The following is a 27,131-nucleotide window of genomic DNA, read 5'->3' as shown; positions in this document are numbered from 1 at the left end:
ATTAAGATGTATGAAACAGGTAGAGTAGTCTAGTGTCATGTTAAGTTAGTTTATAATGACATGTCAACAACTTACAACAGATGCTACAAGACCGAGTCAGTAGCTAGCAAAACATACGATAGCAAACAAGCTAAAGCTGACGAGTTAAACGCACGCGGAGAGTTTCGTGTTCCTCATAAACTTCCGGAAACAAACGAACAACAGATATGCAGCAAAATCATTTTCAAAAACTGTAAAATAAGTCTTAAAAGAGATATAACATGAGTACTTATTTCGCCGCTCAAAACGGTTCAAAACCTCGACGTCCTCATTCACGTCATATCCGCTTTCCGCGGCGACGATGCTTCTCTCGTTGTCATAGCAACTGCACACTGTTTCTAGCATCCTCGAGGACCAAGGTACGTCGAACCGTCTGATTTGTCGGTATCAACAACAAAAGCAAAAGGAAAATACAGGTCGTTTCTTTTTTTATATATTTTTAACTATAAAAGAAATGCAACTTTTTTTATTTGTTTGGGTGTTTTTTGTTTTATTTTTTTTATTTTATTTTATTTTTTTTGTATTAATTTTGGACTGAAATCAGAAACAAGATTTCAGACTATTTGTCCGTTTTCATGTTTTGACATTCATCCATACATTTTAATTTTATTCTGTTTTGTCATAAAAAATGATCAATTTAAATATTTTTTAAATATTCTGATTAATTCAGCAATAACAAAACTGCTTTTCCCACGATGATGACGAGGTGTTTCCTCAAAGTCTCTGTCAAATTGCCAAAAGATTTTCTGTAATCACGGCGAGATGGGGTGTTAAACATGTTAGTTTTCTCCTGTCTTTTTTCACTCGTATACTGTATTCCGTTTAAAATCAAAACTGTGACATAATTCACTGAATAAACATACATTTCTTAACTTTTCTTTAAGTTGTGGGTCGCAATTTGTTATAGATACTGTTTGGTCTTAAGGCAGGACAGTTGACAATGATTTGTGGAAGTGTGCCTGAGCCAGTGCAATGATTTCAAGTGTACAATCACTCCTGTTTTTTATGCAGTAATGCCTGAGGGCCTAAAGCATCCTAAACTGACCTTTGGCCTTGTCTCTTGCGCACAGAGATTTCTCCAGATTCTCGGAAACATTTGATAACATAATGTGCTGTAGATGGTGGGGTATTTAGTCTTTGCAATTTTACACTGAGGAACATTTTCTTGAAATTGTTCCACAACAGTTTGTCACAGATTGGTGAACCTCTGTCCATCTTTACTTTTGAAAGACCTAAAGATCTAAAACACTCCTTTTATACCCAGTCATGTTACTGACATGTTGGCAAATACTGGCAAAATGCTACCCCAGCTGTTTACATTACTACCACTTACTTTTCCAGCCTTTTGTTGTACTGGCCTTACCTTTTCTTATGTATGCTGCTGCAATCAAATTCAAATTGAGCAAATATTTTTTTATGAAATGGTAAAATGCATTTCAACATCTGATATGTTCTATTGTGATTAGATATGGGGTTTGAGATTTGCAAATCATTGCATTCTGTCTTCACCCTTGACACAGTGTCCCAACTTTTTTGGAATTTGTGTTTTATACTGAGCTTAAAAAATGTCCTTGCTGTCTAATTTAGCTCTGCTGGGGTTAGTCTCAGGCTGCAATGCCGTGCAACGTCCACAAGATGGCGCACAACACCTTTCATTTCTAATATCGACGGCGATGAGCGGATGCACTTGCCGCTCTAGTTCATTCATCTTTAAAAAAAGTGAGGTAAAAGTGTTAACAGACCATTCATAACATTTCTTAATCTAGCACTAACTGACATTATAGGTGGATGAGTATTTCTGGTGTCATAACACAGCGCGAGACACCGCTGATAGATTCCCGTTTGTTTTTAATTAAGAGCTGAAACTAAATTGAATATTTCCCACGGCACGTGAAGGCAGACTTCATGACGTCACTTTGAATGAAAAAGAAGCGCTCAGCTCAGCTGTAGTTCAGGCAGAGGGGAGGCGTGCGCGGTGTCAGGAGCTGCTCAAACACCACTTGTGAGGAGAGCAGAACCTCTCACGTATCGGACAAACGGAAGTTGTGGCTTTGTATTTTTTCTTTTGTTTTGTTTTGCCAGCCCCACCGTTATGGCTGACCATCTTTTACATTATAATGACTCGGCTGGGGTCGGGAATCGGTTCGCCCGCAAAGGTGCTTTGCGCCAGAAAAACGTGCACGAGGTAAAAAACCACAAATTTATTGCGAGGTTCTTTAAGCAGCCGACGTTCTGCAGCCATTGTACGGACTTCATATGGTAAGTTTGGTTCATGCACACCTCCCTCTTTAATGCAGGCAGCTTGCCATTCACTTTCACTAGGCTGATGGCAGAATTATTTAGGCTTGCTGAGGAGGAGCGTGTGGCTTTGCAAGCTTGAAAGCATGCACATAGTATTTGTAATACTCCAAACATTTGATATACTACCCTTTTACTTGGTGCATTAATTTTAAAGCTTGCTGAAGCTTCTGGACTTAAAAACTGACATGTCAAGCTTTTAAATATTAAGAATTCCTATACTGATTAACCTAAACATGCAAACCTTGTAATTCTTTGTTTTTTCTTGCAGGGGATTTGGGAAACAAGGATTTCAATGCCAAGGTAAACCTCTTGCATGTGTGTTTGGTGCGTTTTTATTGCAAAGACACAATAGGGCTGCAGCCTACTGATAGGCAGTTGGGGCTAAGGTTGAAGTACCAGGCTCAACATGTCAAGGGTTACAGCTTTCTCACACTGAAAGTGGAAAGTTTTGCACTGCTTGTTCCTTCTAGTTTTTTTTTTTTTTTGGTTATGTGCATTTAATGTGGCAGGCTAGGCCTCTATTAAACCCTGTCTTAAGAAAATGAAATCAGATGCCTTGGATTTTAAAAGTTTTATTTCAATTCATATGGCAAATCCCACTGAGAATGCATCTTTTTGGGATTCTTTCTTCCAAGGGCTCATCCTGGAAGAAGGCAAAAGTTAGAATTTGCAGTCCAATTTCTTGGGGGGAAAAAAAAAAATCACATGAAGCATTTACCTGTTAACTTTGGTGCATCATATCCATGTTGGTTACAACCTGGTGCTGAAAGATCAACTTTTTAGGCATCATTTCTGTGAGGAACATCTAAAAATCAGCATTTAGATTGAAAGTTTGTCATACCTTTGAGGTCTTAAAACTTTATGTGCAGCTTTTTTGATAAGTGCTGGGCGTTTAATCTCCAACTTTAGAGCCTTCAGAGCAGAGAACTCTGGTTTGTGCTTCAAGTGGGAGAGGAAGTAGCGGGGCTGCTTGTGGGTCTTTCTGGACTGGATTATAGCGCTTGTGTGGGATGGCAGTAGAAGAGGAGCAAGTGGTTTGTGTGCTTTATGGGAAACCTTTTTGGTGCTGAAGGCTGGTTTTGGCGGGCGCCATGTGATCTTATTGTGTTTTGGCTTGTCTGTTTGGCCAAAGTTCAAGTTGAGTCCTCCAAAGAAGCTTCTTGGTCCTAGTGAATTAATGGGCAGAGCTTGCTCATGTGAAGGAGAGTTGTAATTGGCTTGACTGTGAATATTTTCATAGCCGGATGATTCTGCACGCTCAGAGGGGTACTCAAAGACGTCTTCATAGACCAGATGGGGGGTGTTACCCGAGTAGTCTTCATAAAGAGGTGACTGTGCATGCTCAGAGGGATACTGAAAGACTTCTTCGTAGACCAGATAAGGGTTGTTACTGGAGTGGTGTTCATAAAGAGGCGGTTCTGCTTGCTCAGAAGAGTACTGAAAGACTTCTTCATAGACCAGATGGGGGGTGTTACTGGATTGGTCTTCATACATAGGTGGTTCTACATGCTCATAGACTAGATGGGGAGTCTCTTTTGAGTGGCCTACAGCTTGACTATAAACAGAGTTATCCTCATAGGCACTGCTAACTGGCTCAGGCTGGCCTGCATAAAAGCTGGGATAGTCTGCTGCTGGCTCCTGGTAGGCTGGGGCTTGTGGTTGGACAGGGTCTGGCTGAGGCTCCACTGCATCCCCCGGCTGATAGCTAAACGTGGGGCTTTGTATGTAGGAGTGAGATGGGGCCGAATCTGGCTGTTGCTCTGCTGGAGGATTGTTGTAGCTCGTGTGCACAGGGCTGGACAGCTCGTTGTTTGAGGCCTGCAGTTCACTCTGATCAGAGGTTGTGGAGAATAACACTTGGTCGTCTGCATCATCACCTATGTTATGTGCATCAGGCATGTAAGGATATCCATAACCTTTGGGGGAAAAAAAAAAAATCAAAAAAGAAGCAATGAACATTCCAGGGGGGACAGTTTTGTAATCAATAACAAGCTTGAGCAGTGCAAAAAATAATGTGGGAAAGTGCTGCATGATTAATGTAATTGCAATCACGATGCCAGGCTGTGCAAATATAATTGCTTGGCTGCAATTACTTTAAGCAGTACTTGAAAGATAAAATAAAAATGCCTGCTGAGAGGCATTTAAGTTTATAATAGTCCCACTATTGCGCTTTGAAGAAATACCTTTATTAAAAACAAAAAAAGAAAAACTTATGGTGCTGATAGTATTTTGAAAGCAGTACTGTGAAAACTAGGGCTGTCAAAAGATTACAATTTTTTTTGCAATTTGTCTCAGAATTTCTGTAGTCAATCGTAATTAATCACACTGTTTATCACAATTGAAAAGTGCAGGGATTTTGCATTCCAAACAGTTTGTGATTTTGGGTTTTTCTACCATCTTAAATAACGGTAATTGACTTCCTGTTTGGATGCAGAGCTGTTAAGCCGATTGAAGATGTCAGCATGGACTTCACCACCAAAAAAATAACTTATGGATTTTTAAACAAATTTGTGAACAATAAAAAAGTAAATGTTTGACAACACATGATGCAGATAACTCGTCCACCAGGCTGTTTGAGTTTTCAGAAAGAAATGAAATTAAGGAGCAGTGGTGGATCTATTTGCATCACTGTGGCTGCAGGGGGACTAATTGTGGATGTTAATCATTCCTGATTAATGCAATTAATCTTGACAGCCCTTGTAAAAACTTACATTTTTGTATTTATGTTAACTCATTGAGTGCCAGCCCTTTTATAAATGGAAAGTTGCTTGACCCAGCGTTTTTGGCCATTTTGAGTCATCTTTCAAGACCCACAGAATATTTTGTACTATGATTTCTAAAAACACCAAATAGCTCAAATGAAAGAAGAATCTCTATTTCATCATGGAAAAAAACATTTGTAGCTTGTTCCATTCTTGATTTATCTTAAGTTGAATAGAGGCTAGTTTCACCTAAAAGACCACTTTTTTTCTAGAAAGCTGAGAAAAATTCATTTTTGTGAAAGAGTCTGTCAAGCAGAACAGTGATTTGAATGTTATAATTTTGTCTTCAATGACATAAAAGACATCTGAAAATTGTATTACAAGTGTTATTTTATTGTAAAATAAATAATGCTTCCAGTCACTGTCATGCCATTCACACTCTGGAACTGAACGGCCTCCACGGGACCTCCCTATATGCCAACGTCCTCTCCTGCTTGTCGCTGTATGCATCCAGTTGGCAAGAGGCTGCCTTATTTCTCCGATGCACGGGGGGAGACCTTGCGGCATTCTTTAGCCTCTTTGCAGGCCGAGGCAGATCAATGATCTGATCCCTGGATTCGCTGTCGTTAAGTTCAGTGTCGGTTTCAGTGAGTAAGCCATTTCTCAGGCAAAAGTTTCAAGTTTCTTCCAGCATCCAAGTTAGAACTTTTAGCTTAGATTACCTCCGTAACGATTGCTCTGCTCTTTGACCCCAGGGTCTCCACCTCTGATGTTTGATCTACCGTCACTTCCGACTGTAGTGTTCCGACTACGTATCCCAGAAGCCCCAAAATTACTCACAGGGAGCGTGAGAGCACCCCCTTGTGCCAGCCGCTGAAAAAACACTTTTACATATATATAGGTCAATGGCACTCAAACGTTATTTTTTAAATGACGTATATATACACGTCAATGGCACTCAATGAGTTAATCAATATTTTGATGTTTTGAGTTGAGAAATGCACACTACAAAACTATTATTCTCTGCATTTCCAAGCAAGTAGACCAAATACTATTTAAGTATTCTATCATAATTGCAGTATTGACTGGTATAATTGCAATCATATTACCAAATCATGCATTATTATTGTAATTAGGGCTGGGGAAATAATCGAAAATTAGATTAAATCGCAATTTGGCCTGCTGCAATTTTCAAATCGAGAAGGAGCAATATTTCTTTGACCTGAAATTTGTGTCAAAAAAGCAGTCTCTTTTTTTGCAGCAGCAGAGATGTTATGTATGACATATCATGCAACCCTTCAAGTGTAATCTTAAGAATAGTCTCCAAAAAAAATTCCTACAATCATTTTTGTACTTTTTTCTTATTAAATATGAAAATGACATAACCTTCAATGCAACAATTCATATCCTATTTGCAATACAAATCAAAATCATGAGTATTAGATATTTTAAATGATTGTTCAGCCCTTGTTAAAAAATAAAAGTTGAGGAATAATCACATATCAAATCGCAATATTGGAGGAAAAAAAAATTGCAAATAGAATGTTTTCCAGAATCGTTCAGCACCAATTGTAATGCATTATTCCATGCTGTGATATCAATAACACTCAAATAAAACCAAAAAGTGAATATGATCAGTAAACAAGTCTGCCCTCTGCATTTTTACACAATATTAGAGCTTGCCACGCTTGTCTACTGAAGCCAAAGTAGTTTAGAAAAAAACTGATGCACTGATGATGAAATGTCATTTGGGGAGTCAGACTCCAAAACATGTCAAAGTTTATCTATACAGCACATTTTAAGCATGTTCACCAACTTGCTGTGCACCCACAAAACAAAAACAAGTGAAAAGAAAAAATATGCAATAAACAGAACAATTAAAATGAAAAAGGAATATGTCAATTTAAAGATAATCAAGATGAAATAATGAAACATAATGATAAAAGACTGTCGGTTCAATATAAAGTATAAGATGATGGTAGAAATGAGAAGAGAAAGATAATTAGAGTTGAGGGCCTATAAAAAGAAACAGGTTTCGGCACTGATTTAAAAATGTCAATAGAGTGTGCAAATCTCATATTGAAGGAGAGACTGCTCTATAACTTGGGAGCAACCACTGCAAGGCTCGATCCCCTCAGTTTTTCAGTTATGATCTAGTGACCTCTAAAAGCAGCTGGTTAGTGGGCCTGAGCATAAGCTGGAGTTTGAAAATGCACAAAGTAAACTCGAAAAGATAGTGCTAGAAAAGAAAAACTATCAATAAAATATTAAACTCAATCTTAAATTTACAGGAAGCAAATGAAGAGAAGCCAAGATAGGAGTTTTATTGCAGTGCTTCCTTTTTTTCCAGTAAAAAGACAAGTGGCAGCATTCTGTAAAGGCTGCAGACGGTGCAAAGAAGACAAATTTAAAGCAGAGTACAAAGAACAACAGTAGTCCAGCCTTGAAGTTACAAAGGCATGAATTGTTTTCTTACAGTCACAGGATTTCAATTTTTCTAAAAAGTCTGAGCTTGATAAAAGAAAGAAGCTTGTTTTAATGAAAGAAGACATTAGCTTAGTCATCTTGAGTTTCATCTGACTGCACCAAAATGGTGAAAAGCAAGTCCATTTTACCTCAGTTAGTAAAACCAAAGCATGCTGAATGAAAAATAGGGGCTAAGTTATAGAAAATACTTTGAAATTCTGTCTTTTTCAGGGTTTTATTGCAGATACTCTGATCACCATAATGGATATATTGCAACCAACTGCACAGCCATAATGAAAAAAAGTCATTACCTTTCACAGCTGGTAGAGCAGCACCACCATCAAATAGGATAAAACAGTTGCAGGAGAGGCTGCAGAAGAGGCAAAAGAGGAAATAGACCTGATTAAAGTCTCTGTTCAAACAAATTAAGTGCTCAGGAAATCACTAAAGGAATTAAACTCACAGTAGAAGGAGTCCAAGAGCCATGGTTGTTGGCTGAAAAGCTGCTCCCTGCACTTCTCAGAAGCAAACTGCTGACTGGGACCAACAGGACTAAAGAGTAACCTCCATGACTGTCATGAACCCCGACGTGTCTCCTTATTTTCAGCACTGCAGGTCTAAATGAGCATCATTAGGAACAGCTGCACACTGAGCAATCAGAGGCAAGTTCATTATCAGGTGCTGCAGATGGACAACAGCAGACATCCATTCAGAGGAAATGCTTTCTCTGCAAATATCTTTGTGTGATTTGTCCACATTTATCCAGTAGTATGTATTTTTTTAAGTTAGGAGATGACCCATGTGAGTTAAGAGTATTCATAAAAACATGCTTTTAAAGGGGGTAGAAGCTGAACTAAACCTGTTTTAAAATGGGCAGTTATGAGCCATATCAGCTGTTTGGTTATATGCAGCTTGGGCTGCAGCTCATCGCAATTTAAGCTTTCACAATAAACACATCATAAATGTGTGAATTTAATGCATTTAATAAAAACAAGTATTTAATTAATGAACACTAGCAATGCCCTGCTGTTTCATCATGTGAATATTTTACAAACTCTCACATTATTCTCATGTTATTTCACTAAAGCAAAATATCAGCAACTTCCAGAGTAACTGCTGCAAATTTAGTGATAACAAAGCTTGATTTATTCAGTCTTGTATAAGGACATAAGGATATGTTGTCTTTAAGTCTGATGTTTGAAATGCACTACTGATATGTTTGCTGATATATTATATATCATATTGAATATGATATATTTGCTGTGATATCAGCAGCTGATGCTGATAGTAATATATCTTTAACATATTAGGGAAGTATCTGCAGAGACTGATAATACTGTGCATCCCTAGTAAAAATGATAACCTGTGCACATTTAGGCCTAGTCTGTGTGTGCATGAGTATTTATGAAAACAGAGGCTTTCCTCTTTTATTTGCAAAAATAAACTTGTCCACATATGGGAACTTCTCAGAAACATCTTTGTCCACATGAACATGCAAAAAAAGCACTGCTGCATGGAATAAAGAGCTATCAACAGTAGTCTGTCCCTCACTATGTGGATGGAGCAGCTCATTCAGAGAAAACAACAGCCTTTTACATTCAAAAAAGCCAAGACAGTTTTGCTGCAGACTGTAGAAAACCACTAACGTGAGACTCTCTCAGAACAGAAATGCTGTAATTGGCTGGTACAGTGCATTTTCAGTTAGAGCTCTAAAAGTGATTGATTATGAATAGGCCCATTTTAGAAGTAGATACTCAAACTGGTCGCTTTAGCTCCATTAGCTTTAGCTAAAGCTAACATAGCTATGCTAGCTACAAAGTTAGCATGACAAAGTAAGCAAATGGAGCTAAGTTAGCTATAGTAAAATAAACTACAGCAAGTGTAGCTAAGGCTTACATAGCTAGGCTAGCTATGTACTATTGAACAGGATGAAAAATTTGTTCATATCTCAAGCTATTACACAACTAAATTTAAATTATAAAAATGAACTGTTATGATGCATTTTATTTTAACTACAAATGTAATGATGGTTCTGCCTTCAGTTGTCTTTCAAGGTATTTTTGTGCGTATCTATTTTGGTGTTGCGTCTGAATTTGTGTGATTGTGTTCATCATGTTTCATGTTTTTACCTGACTGCAAAGCAAATTTCCCTAAGGGGAAAATAAAGTTGAAGTAGTTAACATTACTACGTAAGCTGTTGTAGCTAAGTTTGCTATAATAAAATGAACTACAGCAAATGTAGCTAAAGCTAACACAGCTACATCACTTATCTAGCTAACATAGCTAAAGTCATATGGTTTTCAAAAGTATTAACCATGAACTTCAAGAGCTTTTGCTATGTTAGCTATGTAGCTCTGTTATCTACATACCATAGCTAATGAAGCTACATAAGCTTTGTTTGGCACATTTGGTTGTTTTCGTGGAAGACGAACATTTTTCCTGTATTTTACTCAACTTTTTCATTGGTAATCAGGTTTTGCTGATCATGTTTTTAACTTTTAACTTTACCCTAACCTTACTGAAAGTTAAATTTTATTTTATTTTTAAAGCGCGTATTTCTGTGACAGGTGCGACGTCTCACAGTACTGGTCTGCAAGATGGGCCATCGAGATCTTCAGTTGTCAACCAGACTCCTCTCAAAAACGTAGTGTTAGAGACCTCTGTAGCTCTCCCGGGTGTCTTCAGGTGTAAAAATCAAGTTAGCAATCCTAGCTAGAGGTGTTCCTAGTCATATAATTTTCCATCAAATTTAACACAAGATTCAGTTCCATTCAGCTGTCTAGTATAAAGTAAAATACACTCAGTCATTCTGCAAACCAACTTCAATCTGCAACAGTAAAACAATGCCACATGGTAATGATGCAAAGTTGGTTGACATGTGGCTAACATTACCAGTGCTAGCACCACATTCAGTCCTCTTAATTAATGCCCACATACCTGTCCATTAACACTTTGTTTGCATGCAAGTCTAACCTGAACAACTTTATCCCCATTTTCTAGATCAAACTAATGCTAAACTGTGCTATTCCCAGGAAATGCTAACAGTGCTAAAACAGTTAGCGCTGATATCAGGTTAAAGATCACTGTGGCGGCGGGACAGTCGTCAAGAACAACCACAGTAGGGGTGGGCAGCTGCGTTACAGTTTAAATGAAGGGTTTGGCCTGGGTTGTGGGCCTAAACTGATAAAAAATGTTAATAATTAGTGTAACAGACTTGTAATTCTGGTGCCAACACATCAGAATTTAACAGTTTTGGCAAATGGTGTGCCTCCCTGTTAGCAATGTTAACGTTGTTTATGTTCTAGAAAACCTTTACTATGTAGAAGTTTTCTCAAAGCTCTCTTTTCAGTCACCTAAAATGTAATTTGATGTGTGTGGACTTGGCCTTAAAATGGTTAAAAGTGGTTAAAGCATAGACAATTGTCTCATGTATAGCCTTGCCATTGAAATTTTAACTTTATGAGTTCAGGGGATCGTCCTGCACCAACCACATCCCTGTGAAACACTTTCTGATGGGCAATCCTTTAATTCCATCTGACATACATCTGACTTAAAGCTCCTACGTGAAGTCGGGAAACCTTGTTTACCCTGAAATCAACACCCTGAAGTTGCCACCATCTTTGCTCGTGTAACATTTCTCTCCAGACATCTGATACTGTGGCAGCTTACCGGGGAGAAAGGCAAGGGAAAGGGGTGAGGAGTGAGGGAGACAAAGATGAAAACGGGAGGAGTTATAGCGGGGATTACTGAGGTCAAAGTGAGGTTAGATTGCCAGGAAGGCGCTTTGAAATGGAAACAAATAACACGATCTAACGAGGAAGAGGAAATATGGGATGGGGGGAGATTAAATTTGCGGAAGTAAAATGTAATGCCTGTGACAAGATTACTGGGACTAGGCTTAAAGTGTGGTTCGTCCACAGGGCTTGATCATCAGTGTCAGTTTCTGTGAGGGACATTTGATCATAGGAGATTGGAGTATAACAGGATATGTAGGGCTCATGCTTACAATATGCAACAAGATTAAAATTCATGTCCCCTTTTTCATATCAGGCCGTCCGTTTGCGCCACTGTTGATCAGAGGAGCTTGACTACAGCATAGTAGTGGGCTGTCTGATGCATGTTCTTCTGCCTTTTCTTGTAAGTGCACAGGGAAACATTGCTTTTCTGAGAACCATATAATGGTGTAATCCCCAGAGGATCTGATGTACACGCGCAACATATCCCTCTTTACTATATGGGATGATGGATGATGGCTTTAAGTATTGATAGCATTGTGAAGACATGACATGTTATGTTAGATGTACAGCACTAAGAGGTTTTGGCTCAAATATTTATCCGTGAGCAACATTATATCAAGGATTTTATTTCTCTTATGCATGTTAAGAGCTCTGAAACTCTTAGCAATGGGTTTTCATGAAAGGAATTTAAAGTGAAGAGCTTTCAGCATTATTGTGTTAATAGCGATGCAATTATGGTCCAAAACCAGGGCAGAACGGTTTTGAAAAAATTCTGACTCATATTGCTTTTGTATCTTTTTTATCTTCTTTGTATGTCATCCTCATTTTAACAAGAGAAACGTCCACAAAAATGAAGCTTAGAGTTAGTTCATGTAGGAGTCATACCCCCAGTCGTGATCAGCTGATCCCATTTATCATCTCCCAGCTCTCACAGCCAATCACAGCTCTTTCTCTCAACACGGCTTTGCATTTAAATATGACTACCTTTGCTAATCCCTGCTTGCATCAGTGCTGACCACTCTGCTGCCACTGCAGGCAACGCTTCACCTCCTCCACCCCAGCTTCCTCCTTCATAGCATAAAGCTTGTTGCACCCTCATATTCAGATCCATGCAGTTATGGATTAACTGCCTCTGAACTAAGTTTACTGTATAGAGTATGAATCATCATAAATGTATCTATCTATATGGGGGTTTCTTGCTATATGCCAAACCAGGGAGCCTTTTTAACAGCTTTTTTCCTTCATTTTGTCATAAACATGCTTTTAAAGGACAAAATATAGTATCTATCAAATACATCTTGTGGGGTGCTGATTAAATTGACAGGACAACTCAATTTAGGATGTTATAGAAGAATTGTGTTGTTCACAGGCAAGCTAGTTCTTGGAGCGTGCTCTTTTTTTAAACAATGGAGATCATCTCCCGTTTGAGAGACATTTCCTTTTCTTTCTCCTCTTTTTAAAGTTTTTGATTCAAATATATTAAAAAGGCAAAATGGCACCAAATGAAGACCCATTTGAGAGCCAATCGAATGGCTCATATTACTGAGCTGAGCCAAATAATCCAGGTCTCTTAAAAGAGCTGCATTCCCCATAACACTCAGCAAGGCTGGACGGACATAAATCTATAAATAATGGGGCTGTCAAGATGAATTACATTGATTGCAACTGATTAAATTCCACAAGCAGTGTTTTTTATTGCAATTAATCACATGATTTTTTTGTCCCTTTCAACACATTTTGTGTCTTAGGTCACATATTTTACCCCTTAAAGACTAGTTTTTATTGGTCTCCGAGGTCCCCAGAACATGCCTATGAAGTTTGTTTTGGAAAAAACTCCAGTATTGGATTTTTGCATGTTTAAAAACTCCTCTGTTTCAGTCCTGCTCAGAACGAGCTGTTTTTGTGTCTGTGGCTTTAAATGTTAATGAGCTGTCTGACTCCACCCCTTTCAGGAAATGGATGTGGCTTGATGGATGTGACTCACCTGATCCTTCTCCAGCTGAGAGGAAGATCAGGAGAGGAGGGCAGAACTTTCTCCCAAGCGGGGTGGGCCAACCGAACATGGGGGCGGGGCTAACTCCCCACATGACATCATGAGGGGAAAATCTGCTTTTTTTAATCACGCATTTTATGAAAGGTGGAGAAAGGGGGGTGGGATTTTCTAATTCTTGGGGGGATTGTGGACAGGCCAGGGGCACATTTTTGTTAGAAAAGCCTGAAAAAGTGTATTTTGCATAATATGTCCCCTTTAAGCCATGTCAGTGTCTCCCTGCAGTAAAATCAGTCCGCCCCTGCTCCTTAAAGTCTCATTTTTCTTAAAAAAAAACAAAAATAAAACTCAGAGAACTCAGGGGACAAGTCAAAAGTCATCTACACCCTGTGTTCGCTTACTTCCTTTTTAATCTGTGACAAGTTCCTTTTCCCATGGTTAGGTTCATGTTAAGATCTTCCTTCTACCTGTAAGAGCAGGTTTGTATCCAAACAGAAAGCCAGTTCCCCTTAGTTTAAGCCCACAGGAAAACCCAAGATATCACAAACACAGGTTTTGGTAGAATTATTGGAATTTTAAAATGGAATTTAAAGGATACAATTAATCATAATTAACTGCAGAAATTCTGATTTATTGCAATTAATAATTTTAATCCCTTTACTTCCCTACTAAATGATTGCAAAGCCATGCTTTTTGTTTGCTAGTGGAATACAGGAGATCACATTAGTTGACGGGTTTATGCATGCCAGTATTCATTCTCTCTCTACAACCAATCCAGTCTGGATGAAGGCATTCTAGACCACCTCCGTATGCTGTCTGAGCTATCAGATATCAAACCAGGCATTTCAGTAGGCATTGTGATGAATCCAAAGAAAGTACTAGTTGTTACCACTTGGTACCTGAATGCCTTAAATGGTTATAAATACACTGTTTAACAGGGGTAATTATGGTCCATTGAAAGTAAGCAGCAAAAACGATAAAGTACAGCAACAGAACAGCAGCTTTTAGCTGTGTTTCCTGCTTCTTTTCTACATAATCTTTAATGCAACATGTGATGTCTTCGTGGCAAGTCATGTCCTGTTCAGGCAAATTGCCTTTCTTTGCATTGATTTCCCAGATCAAGACAGTGGTCAGAATTGCTTCACATTGTCAATATGGACTTATTATGAAATTCTGATTAACATCAAGTGAAAAATAATCATTTCCAGCCCTTAATTAAAGCTAAATGTGTGCCGCTGACAGTCACTGTGATAAACTTGTTGCTTAAAGTGAGTTTTAGCTCAGCAGTGGAACATTTGGCTTCTCAGAGTCTAAAGACAGGAGTTAAAGTCTGACTCCTGTGATCGTTCATGTTTATCCTTTTCTCTGCATGGCTGATATTAGTTTATGGTTTCTCAGGCGTGGGCAGACAAAAGGCCATCCAGAGCTCCCCGCTGTGCGTTGAAAATCCAGCAGCTTTTTATTTTCTGTTCTCCTGTGATCACCCACCTTCGCCGCTCAACATGGAGCAGCGCAGCGTATAGAGACACGGCCACGGAAACGTCTTTATTACTAAAGGATCTGTGTGTGGGTGGGAGACAGAGCCCCCGCTGCTCCGAGGCTGGTGACTGGTGTACCTTTTTATTGTTCAAGGGAAAAGAAGGTAAAGCTGGGCTTTCCTCCGTCAGAGACGCATGTTACGTGGTTACAGAGTGAATCATGTAATGACCAAGTCGTTCTTATTATTTTCTTAAATAGCACGGCATTACTGTACAGTCACAGAAACATAATGTCTTCTCTGTATCTGTAGGAACTCTACAAAAATCACTTACCTTGATAAAAGCCTGTTATTGACAAAGATCTACATTACATTTTTCTGTACTGTACATTGGCTGGTGTATTTAATGCACATATTTTTTTAAACCTGCTATCTCCTTTGTTTGGCTGTGACATGATCCACTGTGGAGAATCTGTTAGTGAGACATCCTGTCATATGGACATGCTGGGTTAGATCCTATACTCCCAATAGTGTTACACTCTCAACTTGGACGTCACCATACCTCCAGTCTCCTCTTTGGCTGTTCATGTTTCCATTTTAGTCCTCACACTGTTCTTGTGTGCTGTTTATTTTTTAAATCAGTTTTATATCAAAAAGAAGCATTTATGCCACAATGTAAAATCTGTACTTCACCTATGTAAGTAGAAGTCTTTGAGTCAGTCGCTTCAATATTATAAGAATATCAAACCTTAATTTTCTTGACATTCCCTTAAACTAGGCTGACATTATCATAGGAAAACATGCCATTTGTGATAGCATCGCTTAGTATTGTGATGATGGTAGAACTTGCTATGAATAAGGTCACTGTCACACCAGAGCTGTTTGGTCCGCTTAAACAAACCCTGGTCCATTTCTCTGGATAGTCTGGTTCATTTTGGGAGGTGCGAAGGCTTGTTCAGATTCTTATGTGGACCAAACAAGTGAACCGTGGTCTGCTTGAAAACAGGGGTCTTGATTTGTTTCGAGAACAAAGCAGACAAACTTTTTGTTTAATAAGTTGTGAAAGTATTAGTTTTTTATTAATTTTCTTCTTTTGCTCCCCTTACACTGTAGAAAACCCTAAAACAGCTGGAGCTAAAACAATCTTTAGCTCCCACTGAATCAGCCTGATTCACAAACTATATAAATATCAGCACATTAATCATGGTACTTTGAGTTTATATAAGACATAAGCTTCCCAGTGTGTTCCAATTTACTTATCAAGGAACTAGAGCACCTTTCTAGAGACCATTACATAGCATAAATGTTTTATTATTATGTTATCATTTCCCTACTGTGGGGAATTCACTGAACTCAAATGAAGCTGAGATGAATAATAGGCAGTTTAGTTAAATTTATTCACAGCAAACAGATGGGGAGACATCCAACACTTGCAGCTTCTTGTGACAAAACTGCAAGTTGTAATTCTGAAACTTTTACATGAACGCAGCTTTGATTATTTCCACATAAGAATAAAAAAGGATGTTGTGTTGACTTTCAAATCTGTAGATCTCTTCCCTCTCAAATGCCAAGGTGTTTAACAGCATTGCCTGCTCTCTGAACTCTCCTCTAAACACCACATCGTCTCATTGAAGCCAGCGTTAGAGAGCATTGGATCACTTCCCACTGCTGTGGATGCTCTGCTCACCCCGCGTCCTCCCCCGTACACTCTAGCCTTTGAAATGGAGCGTCTGTGGAAATGACTGTGCCATCTGGATAGTTGAGAAGTCATCGCTCGGAGGAGAGCACCACGTCTGGACACGAGAAATACGAGGGAGCAGCAGAAAGGAAAAGGAGAAGGTGTTAACTTGTAGAGAGTGTAGGGTGACATAGAGGGATGCAAAGAGGAATTTGTACGTACAAGACTAAATAAACACAGAAGGATTCGCTATTATATGGGTGGAAGTGAGAGAGCTGATGAAGTCAAAGAGGGCTTTTACACATTCTGGCTTCTTGCTGCAGAGATTTGGCACAGCTAGAGCAAACAGTATGACTACTCCAAGCAGATGAAAGAAAACAGTGATGGATGTTCTGTCTGAGTGATGACTGAGGGGAAACTGGAAAAGTCTACCTGGAAGCTTGCATGAATCTCATGGGTCTATTTAGGGTGAAGTTTTGGTTGAAGTGGCAAAGAATTCAAGAGGTTAGATTAATACAAAGACAACATGACAGCAGCATTACTTCTGTTTCTGCTTATTTTGAGTTGGTTTGGTCAGATAATGCTCCACTGTTGCTTTAAATGATTGTCAAGAGGAGTGATTATATCAATCATATGTTGTTAGACCAAGTGGTGAATTTATGATGTTTGAGAGACAGGGGCTTCACTTTAGCTCCAGTTTGGCCCCAGTTGTCACTGGGGATGTGTAATATATTCAATATTTTAAAAGCCTTTTTGGTGTAGGAATGGGCTATTTGCCGGGGGTTGCTCACTAAAAGGGCAACAGGGATTCAATTTCATGTTTTATGTGTCATAGCAGTGTTAATTATGTCAACTAAGAATTGACAGTTGACTACCTTTTTCCAGGAGTAAGAAGAGACTGAGGATGCTTTTACGTCTACATCATTTGATCTTAACTTTTGGACTCTTCAGTTTGATAGGAACATAAATGACAGGTATGAAACCTCCCCTGGACAAAGGTCTTGACTGGACTGAACAGCTGGACCTTGGTCTGACCAAAAGAGGTGGTTTGGTCTGGACCAAACTGAACCACATTCTAGAGGGCTGCATTAGGATTGGGTCCCGCTGGGACCCAATGCAAATCTTGCAGGAGCGGGTGGTTTGAACTTTGCTGCAGGTGGGAACGAGCGGCTGAAAAAAAACAACTGCGGGATCTGGATGTAGTCAAGCGACTGGATGATGGAGTCAACAAATGATGTAGAAAAGAAGCTCAAACAAGGTCTTTACAACAGAAAAAGAAAACAAGGCAAGTCTGACAAGTTTTGTTTCTGCAGACAGGCTCTGATGGAATAACAGATTAATATCTACCACTGAATACTAAATGGCGAGACAAGCACAGTTTCATACATAATTATTTCAACTGAAAAAGTGGGTTAATGTGTTATGAAAGGTAGTAATGTTTATGCTGAGAATGGCTAAATGAGCTGTCCTTGGTGCTGAAACGCAGCAGATTTGACTGACAGCTGCTGTTCAGAGAGAGAGTGAGGGAGAGAGATGCTGATTCTTTTTTTAATCATTTAGATTAATAGGTTGTTTGCACTCATATGATCTTCTTGGCCCTTTTTTGCACAAGGCACTGTTTTTCGTTTTTGATGTGTTCCATGACACTTTTGTTTCCCGGTCTGAATCTCTATTAATAGCCTATAAAATTACATGTTTTCTCCTGCGGGACGGGAGAAGACACAAAATCAATGCATGTCTATTATTGTGTGGGCATGAATTCTCAGGGTTTTGCAGGTGCGGGCAGGAGTGTAACACACACGTTGCGGTGGTCAGAAATTCAGCCGGAGCAGGCAGGAGCAGGATGAAGAAAACAGTCCCACACAGGGCTCTACCGCAGTCCGATTCATGCCTTGTGAGAAAGCATAATTTTGAAAGGTTCAGACCTTTGTATCAATGGCAGGAAATTACAACTTGAGAACCTGATAAAGGAACCCCGGGGGTTAAGAGGAAAAGTCCTATTTGGTCAGACTGTCACTAAAGGCATGGTGGGAAAAACATAAAAACAGAAATTTTCCAACTGTTTCCCAAGAGGATTAAAGCGAGAGGATCGGAGAGGACATGAGAACAGTGCCTCCTGAAGATAAAGAAACTGCAGCAGCAGTTTATGAAGGTGTGTGATACTCTGAGAATAAGTGATGCTTCTGCACCACTCACCTTCTCTCCTGAGTCAGCATCACCATGGCTCACAGGATTGCATACTGTCTTCTCCTTTCCTGTCTACGATGATAAACTTGTCTAATGAGGAAGGTCATTAGGTGAACTCAGGCTTGTCTAATGTACTGCTCTTCAAATTTTCACCGTGGAAGTAGTTACTCAACAATAATATGATGGAAATTTTTGTTTTATTCATTGTTTTCTACATACAAGCTACGCAAGTAGTCAGTGTGCTCACATCAGACCCCTGCCAGCCAACCTACCAATCAGTGTAAACTTTAGAGACACACAACTCATGTAGTTGATGACTATATGACATTGGTTTGTAATGTAAAGTCTGTTAGACTGTTTGCAATAGTTACAGAGTGAAGCCAAAACTAACAGAACCAAATAATGCAGTGCAACGAAAAACATGAACTTTGGTCCGGATTTTCAGGTGTGAAAACTAGAGATGCACGCAGTTAAACATCTAAATTTGTTGATCAAATTAGCCAGTGCGTGATTTATAAGTCGGTTAGACCAGTGGCGTGCACAGACTTTTTCAAAGGCAGGGGCGAAAAGAAAAAAAAAAGGGCACATACAGCCCGTTCTCGCCTCTGAAGAGGGCACTAAGTTTTGCGTGTTTTCGAGGGCACTTTAGTCTGTCTAGTTAGTCTGTTTTAAGGCTATATAATGTGCTATTTGTGTAACATATAAACATGTCTAAAGTCTTCCCCCAGAACATTTTCAATTAAGTAGATGCCATTTTCTGTATTATAGTGCATTTTAGATAATCCAAACTGGTTCTGTGAGATATAGTTCTGGATCAATATAGATCAAAAAAGGGCCCAACATAAAAGTCATTGCAACAGTAATGTCTCATAGTATTTCTTGGTCCTAATGGTCTTCTGGAGTTTAGTGTGTTTTTTCTACCCAAGAGGGCAGTTTAGTGTGTTTTGCCAGCCAGGAGGGCACTTTAGCACGCGTTTTGGCTCTCAAGAGGATAATTTGGCATGTGTTTTGGCTTCCAAGAGGGCACTTTAGCATGTGTTTTTCAACAATTGGGCCACGAGGGGGGGGGGGGCGACCATCCCCCTGCCCCCCTCCATGTGTACATCACTGGGTTAGACTATTTACCTTTAATTTTTTTTGAAACACGGGCTTGAAATGTCAACATATAATGCTCTTTTAAGCTGCAATGAACTTCCCACCACTAGAGGTCGCTGTAGCTTCAGTGAATGAATGCCTTCCTGTCTGATTTCTCCCCCGGCATTTGAGAAGCTTAGCAGTTAGCGTGAAGTATGAACAGCACTGTTTGACAGCTTTTTTAGTAATAAATGGAAATAGAGTGGTGTGTAGGCTGTCAAGGGTTAAACTCATGTATAACTACTCAACTGAAGTGAAACTGCCACGAAGGCTGGCGGAGCTAGCTGCTGATGTTAGCAGGTGTGATGTGAGCCTGATATACTCTACAGCGTAGCTAAAACAGTGACTCTGTGATGAATTTGACTGTTTTCTGTGTATTTTCTTGTCTTTAGACTAGTCAGTTAAACACAATTTAAATCAGTGTTCATTTTGCTGACTAAAACTATGACTAAAAATGTTCGTTGACAGCCTTTTTTCCATGACAAAAACCAGACAAAGACTAACAAACATAGATCTGTGATGACTAAAACTGACTAAAAGTAAGTTTAGTTTTCATCAAGATGACTAAAACTAGATAAAAATGTAATTTAGTGTTTGTCGGACATTCAAAACCCGTTATTTCTCTATTTTGTGGGTGAATCTGTCAAAAACAATGCATCTCCTTTCTACCTCTCACCTGTAAAAAGCAGAGACCCCATGTCTGGAAGAGTGCATAGAAACCATTACCATGATTTGTTACCAGATTTAGGCTAGAGAATAAATGCGTGGACTAAAAGTGAAGACTAAAACATGAGGAGGATTTTATAGACTTAAACTAGACTAAAATATTTTTGAGTTAAATGTGACTAAAACTAAAAGACATGTAATCAAAAGACTAAGACTGAGACTAAAATTAACAAAAGCTGTCAAAAGTAACACTGATTTAAATAAGCGATCAGCCAAATTGGGAAATAGATGCATAGGAACATCCCTAGTGAGAACACCCTAAGACAAGCTTAAAATAGATCTTTGATGGTAAGTAGTCTGACAAAAAGTTTGTTTGATTTTAATAAAGGAGACCAAAAACAGATTTAAATGTAATTTTGTCTTTATCTGACATTAAAAATCCATGATATTTATTTTACAATGCATCTGTAGCTCTCAGCTGTGGAAAGCAGGGGTGCAAGCATGCATTCACTAAGATGTTAGTTTCTATTGGATAAAACTATAAATGGCAAAAATGCTGTTTGTCTCCCACTCTGGTGAGTCTTCTAGTGGTTGGACCTTCAATTTCCTGGAAGTCCTTTTGAAGTCATGGTGCACCCTTACTGTTTGGTATATTCACCACATGAAGTGTAGTTTTAAAACTAGCTGATTCAATATTAACTTGTAAGCATCAGGGTAAGCGGAGCTGAGTGGTGCGCCTCTATTCAACTAGGCGATATCTAGTGGGACCACACCTTAAGGTTGGGGGTTGGAGTTATGCATTTCAGCATAACACTCAGTAATGACGGAGATTAATCACAATCCACCATGACAAAGCAGCAGAAAACATGAGTGAGGTACAGCAACAGAACAGCAACCTCTACTTATTATGGCGGCTTTCTCATTGCAGCCAGCCTGACGAGACACATCCTATAACAAGTATAAAAATGAAGGATTTCTTGGTGTAGAGAACTGTTGCAAAGGTAATGTATGATTAGTCATTTTTACTCGTCGATTTCAGTGCAAAAATCCTGCATATTAACCTTTAAAAGAGGCAAAACAAACAAAGAGATGTGACTATCCTTCATTTCTCTGTGTGGTGTTAGAAGGGAATCAACACAATATTTTAATATCACTAACAGTCTGTATAAAAATGAAACCTCTTACTTTTTTTAAAGGTTATTCATTGCTTTAAAATTAAGCAGAGAAAATGTTTGCAGTTTTTTTGCTCGCTGTGCTTTTACTGTGTGACATCTCATGTTGTTTGTGCTTCCTCTGATGTCCGCTCTTTGCTTCCATGGCGACATATCCATAACTGTAACCCGCCCAGCTTGTAGTGTTTTAAATACATTTGCATACCAAACGCATCCAATTTGCCTTCTCTCATTTCAACCTAGCGCCTATTTACTTCTCATCAAGCTGTAATGATGAGATCTTTATCATGTGCACAGACGGGGGCGGTGTGTGGGGGCCGCTCTGCCTCACTCGGGGACATTTGTTGACCCCTGTGGGCGACATCATGTATGTGTCAGTTAGCATGACGAGGGCTGACACATGCCTCCAACGAGACGGTCGCTGAGCCCTAATGGCGAGCGTAGGTGTATAGCCAATCCCTTTCTCTGCTCAGAATGGAGCTGTGGACCTCATTAACCAATCAAGAAGCAGAAGTGTGGGGGAGTTGGAAAATGAGAGCGAGGGCTGAGTAAGTCCTGATGGGGAGGCCCAAACAATAAACATCTTACACAACAACAGGCCGGCTGGGACGCGACGCGGCTCCTCTCTAGTGACGGCGTTGGGATCTGAAGGGTCCTCCTGCTCCGTTCTGTATTGTGTGTCTCAAGATGGCCTGGATGTGTTTCATTAAATACAATTCATTAAATCTCTCTTTGGTTATCTAACAAACAGATCTAAGCTTTGGTGCACTTTTATAGATGTGTTCCCCTGCTCAGTGTTGTGGGTGTTTTCGCTCTTCTTTTCTTCTTTAATTAATCACCACTTTTGTAGAAAATACAATGAAGTATAAAAAAACCCAACTGGTTTAAAAGCTTGGGTCATTTCACTAAGAATTAGGATTTATTTTGGGTCTTTTTATGCCTTTATTGATAAAGGAGGACAGTGGAGTCAGACACAGGTATAGAGGACTGGGGAATAACATGCAGCAGGGAGCCAGAGCAGGCCAGATTTAAAGCTTTTCTTTTCTTTGTCTTATTATTTTTTTTTTTTTAAATAAAACCACTTAGTAAGGTATGGTCAGGACTGTTTATAAGAGATGAGGACAACATTGATAGCCCCACTGCGAAAATTTCATTTTCAACAGGTCTGGGACACGTCTCCTGAGTCAGAGGAACTTAGTGACTGTTGAGTGGTCATCAGTGACTCTGTGACTGTTGAGTGGTCATCAGAGTAACTCTGTGACTGTTGAGTGGTCATCAGAGTGACACTGTGACTGTTGAGTGGTCATCAGAGTGCCACTGTGACTGTTGAGTGGTCATCAGAGTGACACTGTGACTGTTGAGTGGTCATCAGAGTGACACTGTGACCGTTGAGCTGTCATCAGAGTGACTGTTACTTTTGAGTGGTCATCAGGATGACTCCGTGACTGTTGAGTGGTCATCAGGATGACTCTGTGACTGTTGAGTGGTCCTCAGAGTGACTGTTGAGTGGTCATCAGAGTGACTCCGTGACTGTTGAGTGGTTATTAGAGTGACAGTTGAGTGGTCATCAGAGTGACTCTGTGACTGTTGAGTGGTCATCAGGATGACTCCGTGACTGTTAAGTGGTCATCAGAGTGACTCTGTGACTGTTGAGTGGTCATCAGAGTGACTCTGTGACTGTTGAGTGGTCATCAGAGTGACTCTGTGACTGTTGAGTGGTCATCAGGATGACTCTGTGACTGTTGAGTGGTCATCAGGATGACTCTGTGACTGTTGAGTGGTCCTCAGAGTGACTGTTGAGTGGTCATCAGAGTGACTCCGTGACTGTTGAGTGGTTATTAGAGTGACAGTTGAGTGGTCATCAGAGTGACTCTGTGACTGTTGAGTGGTCATCAGGATGACTCCGTGACTGTTGAGTGGTCATCAGGATGACTCTGTGACTGTTGAGTGGTCATCAGGATGACTCTGTGACTGTTGAGTGGTCCTCAGAGTGACTGTTTAGTGGTCATCAGAGTGACTCTGTGACTGTTGAGTGGTCATCAGCATAACTGTGACTCTGTGACTTTTAGTGGTCATCAGAGTGACTCTGTGACTGCTGAATGGACATCAGTGTGACACCGTGACTGTTAAGTGGTCATCAGAGTGACTCTGTGACTGTTTAGTGGTCATCAGAGTGACTCTGTGACTGTTGAGTGGTCATCAGAGTGACTCTGTGACTGTTGAGCTAGTCAGGTCTGTCTTAAAGAGGAGGGGTGAAAGCAGTGTTTAAAAGGTTCATGTTTTAAGTCAATGTTGGATTGATCCCATCTGATGTCATTCAGGTTGTCTTGAAATCCAATCACTGGTTTTGACAACACAGTGTGAGGCATATTTGCGGCTTAAATTGAATTGATTGGTCTATAATTGATTGTCGGCTGCACTCTGATTTAGGCATCTTTATACCTCTCAATAATCACTGTAAATCACCACAAATGGGAGCTGGCATATTATCAACATGGAAAATGTCCTGTTTTTTAAATTGTCCATTTATCTTAATACACCAAAGCTGGCTGATACCTGATCAGTTAATACAGCTCTGACTACAAGTGTACTAGAACAGAAACCAGAGCATGCTGGCAAGCTGGACCATGGTGTACAGATTGCACATTCCTATGCATAATTAAGAGATTACAGTTGCTCTGTTCACAGTAATGATCATTGTGATCATTTACGCAGCCTGATTAATTCAGATGTGATTTTTGCAAGTGTTTATATTGTGGTTATTAGATTACAATTCTTAGTGCAGCCTTACTCCCTAAAACTTTGACTATAACTACTTAGTTAAATTCTTTTTAAATTACATGCAGAACTGAGGAGATAAAGGGAAGATTTTTCAATGCCAGATAAGTCTAAAGTAAAGTTGAACCCTCTATTATTGACATTAGAATCCTGCTGCAGTCTTTTTCCAGTTTCACATCTGACTTTATTTCAGAAATGTCTTGAAAGTTATCCAGCTAAGAACTGTCTGCTGGAGTCTCATTAAAATATGTTCGTTGAAAGTGCAGAAATCACTGAAACATTCCTTCATATATCAATTTTAAACCCTCTCCCAGCTGAGCAGCATTAATTACTCAGAGAGTGGAAGCTTAGCTGTCCAGGATAATTATGTGTAATTCTGCCTCTGCACGTCTCTGCTCCACATTCAAAATGTCCTTTTTTTTTACTACTGAGAGTTTCCCCTCCTCATCTCTGTCTCCTTCACTTTCTCTCCACTCCACACTAATTTCTAGTGAATCAACAAAGTGGGCCATTTACATTTTATCATCGTGTTGACAGTTCATCTGGGTCGTTTTGATGTCTGTTTTATGTTGTCAGATGGCATCCAAAGCCTCTTGGTCTTCTTCTGTGCATGACGCCCCTGCAGCGAGTGTTCTACATTTAATTTGCATACAGTGATTAGCAATGGCATAGAGCAGTTTTCTATTAAGACCCTTTATGAACACTGTGGGATTCAATAGAAAGAGCTTCTCAGAAAATTCTCCAGCCCTTTTCTGTTGTATATACACATACAAATGACCCAACTTATTTATAGCACAGGCAGAGTATAGATTTCCTCAGCTCTGACTGTATATTTTAAAGTCAAACAAAGTCCACATTGTAAAGAATAACTGGCTCCTTTTTTATATACCTCTGTGCTGGTGAAAGCCAAGGCTGGAAGCTCAATGTCTTCGGGTTATCCATCCATCCATTCAGTCCTTTCTGGTGAGCGCAATAACCACAGGAAGCTTTGAGGATTTTTGGTGAACTTTGCACAAATGTCTGATCTGACTCAAGGATCAACTTATAAAATATTGTATGCTGTAGGTCAAGATTATTGACTATTGTTAATTTTTGAATTCAGGTGTTTCAATCAGACTCGTTGTAAAATCAAGCACCTACCCATGCAGTCTCAATTTGCAAACATCTGTGATACTAAATGGGTCATTCTGACAAGCTCAGTGACTCCCACCATGGTACTGTGATGGATACCACCATTAAAATAAGACGGTTCATGAAGTTTCATCCCTGCTGGATATTCCACAGTCAGCTGTAAGAGATATTATTAGAAAATTGAAGCATTTAGGAACAACAGAAACTCAGCCACAAAGCGGAAGACTTCCACTTGCATTGATGTCAGCTTTATGGATTGGGATTCCATGTCCTAGAAGCTGCATGCAAGCCTCACCTAACCAAATCCAATGCCATTCATCAGTTGGACCAACCAACACTAGACTGTAGAGCAGTGGAAGCATGATCTGGGAAGTGCAAATCATGCCTCTCTGTTCGGCAGTCAGATGGACAAGTCTTAACCTGACACGCCAGATGGATTTGTTTCACACATCCATCTGGGAAAGCTTCAATAGGAAACGTTTGGGAAAGGGCAGAAGCTTTGAAAAAACCTCAGAGTGTGATTTGATGAACTTTCTGTCTGTCACTTCTCTACGGGCCAGTCAGAGCAACAAAACACGTGACGTAGCCACTATAGAGCTGTGTGTGCGCAGCTACCGAGAAATAACGTGAAACATGGTGACTATAGACATGTAGGTACTCAACTTTTGTCTTTTTTGAAAAGAAAACAATTCGCTGCTGTTCTTTGTTCTTCATTTAACGAAGAAATGTTGTCAAGTTTTGATACAACTGGTGCTTTAGCAGCATTCACGCTAAGCTCTTCCGCCATAATTGTACCAGCCTCTTGCTGCTGCTTGTTTACGTCATGACTCCGCTGCACCTGAAAGTACTGCCCCTCGTCGCTGATAGGTCCTGTCATTTTCTAACCGGGCCCAAACGGTTCAGACGGGAGCTTTGCATGATGAATTTGCCGGTGAAAAACAAGGAAACGGGCGTATCCATCTGCTTTGCAAGGTTAGACAAGTCTGGAATTGGCAGATGCCAGGAGAACATTACCTGCCTGACTCTATTGTGCCAACTGAGCTGTTTGGTGGAGGAGGGATTATGCATAATCATTTTTCAGGGTTTGGGCTAGCGAAGGCCATTATTACCACTTCAGAATACCAAGACATTTCGGACAATGCTATGCTTCAAACCTTGAGGCAAAGTTTGGGGAAGGCCCTTTTCTATTCCAACAGAGATGCATTATTTGTGCCCCATTGCACAAAGCAAGGACTTAACATTTAGTGGATTCAGAGTGCATTTATTCTTGTATTTTTTAGGTTTCCTACAATGACGAGTTCAATATTGGTCTCAAGATTTCTACTTATCTATCTCCTTTTCGTTAGTTAACAAAGCTGTTTTTCCCAAGATAACGAGGAAATTCTTTGAGGACTAAACACATTTTCATGTTGTCTGAGAAAATGGACTAAAAGAGAAGATATGCCTGCATGTCCCTCTGTAATAACTTGCTTTAAATGTTTCTCTCTGTTCATCTGTGTGAGAGACACTGGTTTAAGGAGTTTGGTGTGAAACTGACCTACACAGAGCCCTGACCCCAACACCCTCAAGCACCTTTAGGGTGAACTGGAATGGAGATTGTGAACCAGGCCTTCCTGTCCAACATCTGCCTGACATCATAAATGCTCAGCAGAATGAAAGGGCTCACTTTCTCT

The 27,131-nt window shown here is 39.8% G+C and overlaps 3 protein-coding genes across 5 annotated transcripts in view; 1 reads left to right on the top strand and 2 right to left on the bottom strand.

The window, feature by feature from the left end:
• The window catches only part of cep112 (centrosomal protein 112), a 211,097-nt gene extending 210,760 nt beyond the window's left edge, over nucleotides 1–337 (bottom strand). The window contains exon 1 of one of the 2 annotated variants that reach the window (XM_041816932.1): nucleotides 269–337. The gene's annotated coding sequence lies outside the window, so the exon portion shown is untranslated. The other variant, XM_041816933.1, reaches the window with a different exon arrangement.
• Nucleotides 338–2,015: 1,678 nt separating this feature from the next.
• The window catches only part of prkcab (protein kinase C, alpha, b), a 191,653-nt gene continuing 166,537 nt past the window's right edge, over nucleotides 2,016–27,131 (top strand). For both annotated transcript variants that reach the window (XM_041777820.1, XM_041777819.1), the window contains exons 1-2: nucleotides 2,016–2,298; nucleotides 2,609–2,640. In XM_041777820.1, coding sequence (XP_041633754.1) covers nucleotides 2,132–2,298; nucleotides 2,609–2,640 — 199 coding nt within the window. In that variant the 5' untranslated portion in view covers nucleotides 2,016–2,131. The remainder of the gene's footprint in view (nucleotides 2,299–2,608; nucleotides 2,641–27,131) is intronic.
• LOC121503418 lies at nucleotides 2,897–8,131 on the bottom strand. Its single transcript, XM_041777822.1, has 5 exons — nucleotides 7,972–8,131; nucleotides 7,820–7,878; nucleotides 3,182–4,256; nucleotides 3,059–3,103; nucleotides 2,897–2,983 (listed from the first exon to the last, which is right to left on the bottom strand). Exons 1-4 carry the CDS (start codon nucleotides 7,992–7,994, stop codon nucleotides 3,091–3,093), a joined length of 1,170 nt encoding a protein of 389 aa, XP_041633756.1. The 5' UTR covers nucleotides 7,995–8,131; the 3' UTR covers nucleotides 2,897–2,983; nucleotides 3,059–3,090.

The sequence above is a fragment of the Cheilinus undulatus genome, linkage group 21 (genome assembly GCF_018320785.1).
Source record: "Cheilinus undulatus linkage group 21, ASM1832078v1, whole genome shotgun sequence".
NCBI classification, from domain to species: domain Eukaryota; kingdom Metazoa; phylum Chordata; class Actinopteri; order Labriformes; family Labridae; genus Cheilinus; species Cheilinus undulatus.
Note: the sequence above shows the minus strand (reverse complement) of the source record. Positions and strands in the feature narration are given on the sequence as shown.